At 34.4% G+C, this 7,500-nt stretch overlaps 1 protein-coding gene across 1 annotated transcript in view; it reads right to left on the bottom strand.

Moving 5' to 3' along the window:
- Positions 1 to 3,625: 3,625 nt before the first annotated feature.
- The window catches only part of LOC137631705 (uncharacterized), a 550,730-nt gene continuing 546,855 nt past the window's right edge, over positions 3,626 to 7,500 (bottom strand). The window contains exons 5-6 of the mRNA XM_068363583.1: positions 4,392 to 4,433; positions 3,626 to 3,645 (exon numbers count right to left, since the gene is read on the bottom strand). Of these exons, the coding sequence (XP_068219684.1) occupies positions 3,626 to 3,645; positions 4,392 to 4,433 (62 nt within the window). The remainder of the gene's footprint in view (positions 3,646 to 4,391; positions 4,434 to 7,500) is intronic.

Below are 7,500 nucleotides of genomic sequence, written 5' to 3'. Positions count from 1 at the left end.
ATTAATCTGAAAATTCTTGGTTTTGGTACCGTAAATGGAATACAGCGAACACCTGCTACAGCGTACAAGTGCTGGATTGAATTAATATAATTCGATACGGTACAATTATGAACTGGAACGTGATGTGGGAGAACTGGTAAATAAAGGAAAATATCTAACTTGATTAGATAGAGACGTTTCAGAAAATCATGTAATTTTAGATGACACTATGTGTATATGTGTATGTATATGTACATGTGTGTAATGTATTTGTATATGTATGCATATGTATATACTTGTGTATATGTATGTGTACATTTAGTTTATCTATATCAATATTTACTTTTTATAAATTTTTTTAATTGAAGATATTATTTTATTTGTATTATTGCCCGAAGAGCTCTGCTCCACATGGGCTTGGACCGAATCTTTTTTTGTAAATATTTTGTATGTAAATATGTTTTTGTCCAATAAACATTATTATTATTATTATTTTTATTAAATTAACTAATTGAAGCTTACGAATCTTTATTTTTACAAGGCAATTCTACCGTTAATTTCGTATAGTCTGTTAATATTAGTAAATGATATTAATAAAATAGTACTGATAATATTTAATTATGAATTGATGATAATTATCATAAATTGACGTTCAAGTATTGAAGAATATTTACTAAAAATAGTAAAAAAAATATGAATTAACCGAAGCCGAAGATGAAATATTTTCTGTTCCAGAATTGAAAAATGAAGAAGCAAGAACAGTCATAGTTCAGCCAATTAATATACAACAGTACATAATGGCCTGAAGATCATTGCTTGAGAATTGTAGGTTATTATTATTAATATTATTATTATTATTATTACTTGTTAAGCTACAACCCTAGTTGGAAAAGCAGGATGCTATAAGCCCAGGGGCTCCAACAGGGAAAATAGCCCAGCGAAAAGAGGAAACAAGGAAATAAGAGAAGTGATTAAGCAATTAAAATATTTTAAGAACAGTAACAACATTAAAATAAATATTTCAAATATAAACTATCAAAACTACAACAAAACAATAAGAGAAACAAGACAGAACAGCGTGCCCGAGCGTACCATCAAGCAAGAGAACTCTAACCCAAGACAGTGGAAGGTCATGGTATACATGAGACCTTAACATCATTTTAGAAGTGTAAAACGACGAAGAGTTCACTTTAAATCGGAAAGAAAATCAACAGTAGCATCAAGAAATTACGCTGGCCATCACACACAGTCAGTAATGAGCGAAAATAAGTAATAAACGTTAAAGACCAAGACTCTCATTAAGTGAAACAAGTACAAAACAGGGCCAGAATTAGTGATGGGGGGACTGGGAAAGATATAGGCCTCTAATCAATAAGAGAACCTCACAAACACACACACACATACATACATACTCAGTCTCCCAAAGACTAATCACCAACAAGTATAAGCCTACTACTGCCTCGTATAACAGAGGCGGCTCTTTTGAGAAAATCCAAAGCGCTAACGAATGGAATATTAGTGAGTACGGTTTCCTATTGTTTCCTTTCCATTTGGAGCTTCCAAGAAACTCGGGAGACTTGATTCGAGAGAATGAAGAAAGCTGTGAGATCATTTCGAAAGTATTATCTGGATGAAATTTCTTCCAGAAGGTGGTATTCATGATCCATATTCTGGATTCCAGATATTTTACGAATCGTAAAAATAATTATAGAAATGAAAGGAAGTGCTTCAGTTTATTGTGTGATAGAAATTAAAAGCAATTCAGTGAGATAGAATTTATAATAGCTATGTATTAAGTAGGTTATTATGAACTCATGTATACATACATATATCTATATTGAGAGAGAGAGAGAGAGAGAGAGAGAGAGAGAGAGAGAGAGAGAGAGAGATTTTGATTAAAAACCGGAATAGGGGTTCCTAACCCTTTTCCAGCCCAGCAACACTGTCACAAGCAGCCTTTGCCTATAGTCATTTCCCTAAAGACAAAGGAGATTGGGGGGGGGGGGGGTGGCAGGGGTCGGACTAAAACTGGAGGAAGCATTCTCTCTCTCTCTCTCTCTCTCTCTCTCTCTCTCTCTCTCTCTCTCTCTCTCTCTCTCTCTCTCTGGAAGAACACATACAGTATGTTCGTTCGTAAACGAAGTCCTGCTTGAATATATGACGGTTGTTTTTCCTATATCTAAAATCCACGCACACACACACACACACACACACACACACAGAGTACAATTTCAATAGGCAACCTCGCACCAACACAATATGGCATCGCTGCCCCGGCCATCGCCTACGCCTGATGCAACGCTTTCTCTGATTGGTTCGCGCCAGCGAGAAGTTAGTAAGATGAGATGAGATTGGCTAAGGCGCTTCATTAACGCTGATATGCCTGGACGCCGGCAGATAAATGGCCCTCGGTCAATACTACTCAGACGATGGGAAAAACGCCTCGCTGTTGAGAGAAAAGAAGAAGAAGAGAGGGGACAAAGACGCCAAAACCGGATTTGTAAACAGCCTCCCTCTTTCACTCTCTTGCTTCTTTCAATATACAACAACAACAACAACAACAACAACAACAACTACAACTACAACAAAAACAACAAAAAATGTAGCCATTTCTAGTTTACTGCAAGACAAAGGCCTCAGACGTGTCCTGAGTCATGTTTGAGGTTTGATCTTTTTCATCACCGTGTTGGCCACTGCAGGTTGGTGATGATAGGAGACTTGTGTCTGATCGCTCGCAGCAAACCTACCTAGTATGGGTGGCCCTGACTTGTTCAGCTTTGCTGATCATGGCGATGCACAAGCCCTTTCACCACGTTAAGGTATCTCTACTGATATCTGTATATTCTTCTGTATATTAAAGCTAGAATCTGTTTAGATATAGTTCGACTGAAAGGTTTAAAGGCCTCTCATGAATGGCATACGCAAAAGACAGTGACATTGCCATGGTTAGCAGGACAATGTACTTGAGAATGACCATAAATACATAGGGTCAGCGCCCAAGCTAGGACCAGGGAGGGCCAGGAATGGCTGCTGATGACTCAGCAGGTATACATATAGCGTCCCCCAAACGCTCCATCCTAAGCTCACAAGGATGGTAAGGTCACAGACGCTGCAAGAAATTATCGAATTTGACCGGGACTCGAACTCCAGTCCGGCGATCGTCAGGTAAGGACGTTTCCAGTAGGCCACCAGAAAAGAAGCAAATGAAGCGTACTTAGCATTGGAAAAATAAATGGCAAACCTCAACCTGTAAGTCCGCGTTCCATCCTACAGTCGAGCTGGATCAGCATCAACTTATGCGACACTTGAAGTCGGAACTGTCTAATCAAGGAACGATCAGTAATGGCTGCCAAGGTCGTCTAGGGGGAAAAACTTTTGTGATTTCCCTGCCTCTTCAACGTTACGGAGTAACAACAAGGGCATTTTCTCTTTGGTCTTTTAACCTATTCATCTATAGCAACCCTTATAACGCAAGGAGGCGTCAATGACCTCAGATGTCAGGATGCCTGAAAACTTTTAAATCATTCATTCATTCATTATAACGCAAGGAAGATGGAATCGAATAATTAAAGCCAAGCTCTAATTTTTTTCAATTAAGTTTTAGATATTAAAAATCTAATTTTTAGATATTAAACCAATACTATGTTTATACATTCTGGTGAGGGGCTATGGATTTAAAAATAAACATGTCAAAATGGAAATATGAAACAAAAATGAACTGACAATATTACTGAGAACATTAAATATTCGTAAACAGTTTAAACCACTGGGGTTATTACAATAACTTGGTTCGTTGATGTGGCAACAAACACGGATATCATACACACATAGTAAGTGTATATATATATATATATATATATATATATATATATATATATATATATATATACCCACACACACACACACACACACATATATATATATATATATATATATATATATATATATATATATACACATATATATACATATATATACCAATATATATATATATATATATATATATATATATATATATATATATATATATATACACACACATATATATATATATATATATATATATATATATATATATATATATATATATATATATATCAGTACTTCTAGTTCTCAAAACACATACCATTATCAATACATAATGGCATTTTTCAGCCCGATCGTTTTAATCACCTATCCAACACTATGTAATTTTTTTCACGAATAGTGTTTTAACCCTTTATATAACCGCTAATCATATACCACTTTCACGGGTATTTTCCCCTCTAGTTGCGGTAATAATGGCCATAAAACTAAATGGAGAGAGAGAGAGAGAGAGAGAGAGAGAGAGGAGAGAGAGAGAGAGAGAGAGAGAGAGAGAATGCTTATTATTAGAAATAATGACTGAAATATAAATCGTGGATATATTTTACCTGAACGTGTAGAGAGGGCTGCAAGAGCTTCAGAAACCGTACCTGAAATGAGAAGAGAAATATTATTATTATTATTATTATTATTATTATTATTATTATTATAATTGTTTTTATTATTATTATTATTATTATTATTATAATTATTTTGATCAAATTATTATTATTATTATTATTATTATTATTATTATTATTATTATTATTATCATTATTATTCTTCTTCTTCTTCTTCTCCTTATTATTATTATCATCATCGAAGCTACACCACAGCTGAAAAAGCAGGATGCTATAACCCCAAGGTTTGTAACAGGGAAAAATAGCACAGCGAGGAAAGGGGAAAAAATAATAAATAAACTAAAAGAGAAGTAATGAACTATTAAAATGAAATATCTTAAGAACAGTAACCGCATTGAAATATATCGTTATTTTATACTGCAAAAAAGACTATGTAAAAGACACGATAAGTTATCATACATTCTAAGGAGCGAGAATTAAGACATTCAAACATGCAACGTCATACAAACTGCACAAACATTACAGTCATATACACACGCAGAAAGATAGATACATAATTATGTACATGCGTACATGCGTGTGCTCATGATAAGTACAAAAATACAAAATATGAATCTATTTGCGGACTTCTCCAAGCGTTCAAATACCATACTAATTATGGCAATTTAAGGAGAGCTGTCTTCAATGCATGCAGTATTACGTACGAGAATATCGCCTGATCGTCCACCTATACAAGAATGCATGTCGAACCGACGCAAAAATTACCGCACTTTACTGATATTACAGAAAATCGAGGCTTTTTTTCTTTTCTTTCTTTTACAACAAATAATGAAGGAGGGACAATAAGAGATACACATCAGACACGCAACAGCGTCTTCTGGTATATGAGGCTACAGGATCTCTCTCCTTCTGCTTATAATCATATTTATAAAAGTTACTTAAATGATCGGTGATGGATATCGCTGGAACAAGGAAGAGAGGGAACACATAGGTATTATTATTATGATGATGATGATGGTGATGATGATGATGATTATTATTATTATTATTATTATTATTATTATTATTATTATTATTATTATTATTATTATTACTTGCTTAGCTACAACCCTAGTTGGATGCTATAAGCCCTGGGTCTCCAACAGGGAAAATATCCCAGTGAGGCAAGGAAACAAGGAAAAATAAATTATTTTAAGAATAATAACAGCATTAAAATAAATATTTCCTATATGAACTATAAAAACTTTAAGGAGGCGGTCACCTTAAAAAAACAAGAGGGAGAGAAATTAGATGGATTAATGTGCCCGATTGTAATAAAGCTTATGGTAAGTGGAGATTTACAATAAATCAATGGGATGGCAGAATGGAAGAGGGAATAAAGTGTATTGGTGAATAAGATTTATTAATTGTAATAGAATGAATGAAATTAAATGGAAGAAATTCGAGAAATAAAGATAAATTTGATGTAAATATGTTACGGAAGAATAAACGACAGGGAATATATCGAATAGATATCTTGTTTCTTTTCCTCTTGTTATTTTGAAGTTTTTTTAGTTTGTATATGAAAGATTTATTTTAATGTTAATGTTATTACTGTTCTTAAACTTCTCTTCTAGTTTTTCCTTATTTCCTTTCCTCACTGAGCTATTTTTCCCTGTTGGAGCCCTCTGGCTTATAGCATCCTGGTTTTCCAACTAGGGTTGTAGCTTAGTAAAATAATAATAATAATAATAATAATAATAATAATAATAATAATAATAATCCGGCTTGGTAAAGCAAAGTCAAGTAATAATTGGTAACAATGGCAGGAGGGGAGACACAAGTTGAAAGAGGAGGAGGAAAGGATATAATACAGTAAGAAGTGAGTCCTGCAGTTCTCCTCCTCCCCCCTCCATCCCTTCTTCGAAGATGGTTATCAAAGGTAAACTACCCGATGGCAGGAGCCGTCGTTGTCTTCTGGGACACACACACACACACACAACCTTGTCATTACCCCGTGTTGCCAGTTATGGGGATTTATCCCTAGATTTGGGGGTTTTTGGTGTCTGATGGGGATATTCTGTCAGAATTTCTATGAAGAAGAAACAGAGATAAGTAATCCTTTATGTAGTTGCAATTTGTTTACTTGCATTTTTATACTTCAGATTGTTGCAATTTGTTTATTTGCATTTATATCCTTTATATTGTTGCAATTAGTGTACTTGCATTTATATGAAGTATAGTGAGTAATGATCACAAGGAAATATATTTGTGGAAATGGGGATTTTTGAGTTGTTTTGGGGATTTTCTTTATCATGAGTTTAGGGGACTTTTACACTAACCCATCTGGCAACCTTGTCATTACGACCTCTAGCTACTGGGTATAGCACACAGACACAGACGTCCACTCCGACCCTCGGGACGACACAGAAGTGCATCAACGCTACTAATGACATGTTATGTCAAAGGGCCGCGCCCTCTAGCTGAAAACGCCTCCAACGCTGAAGATTCTCGCCGTAACCCGCTGGAGTCCGAAGTGGTTTAAGTTAGTCGAGAAAGACGAAATTATCTTGATATTGTTTCATAAATGACCAGATCCCTGGAGTATGACTTGAAAATTTACTGTTCCAATGACAAGGATATTAAATTCTTATTTGATAAGTAAATTTTGACAAGGAAAAGTCAGGTACATTAGAAATTTAATATACGGTCGATTTAATTGATAATTGTCGCTCTATGTGAAGCATTCTTTTAAAAAAATAAATTATATTCTTATTCAATGTGTAAATTTTGACAAGGGAAAGTCAGGTACATCAGAAATTTAATGTACGGTCCATTTAATTGAGATAATTGTCGCTCTATCTTTTGCTTTCTCTTAAAAAGAAAATTGTATTCTTATTCGAAAACTAAATTCTGACAAGGAAAAGTCAGGTACATCAGAAGTTTATTGTACGGTCGATTTAAATGAGATAATTGTCGCTCTATCTGAAGCATTCTTTTAAAAAGGAAATGATATTCTTATTCAATTAGTAAATTTTGACAAGGAAAAGTCAGGGACATCAGAAATTTAATGTACGGTCTATTTAAATGAGATAATTGTCTCTCTATATGAAACATT

This window comes from Palaemon carinicauda, chromosome 40, assembly GCF_036898095.1.
Source record: "Palaemon carinicauda isolate YSFRI2023 chromosome 40, ASM3689809v2, whole genome shotgun sequence".
Classification (NCBI taxonomy): Eukaryota; Metazoa; Arthropoda; class Malacostraca; order Decapoda; family Palaemonidae; genus Palaemon; species Palaemon carinicauda.
This window is presented reverse-complemented; position numbering and strand designations above follow the sequence as displayed.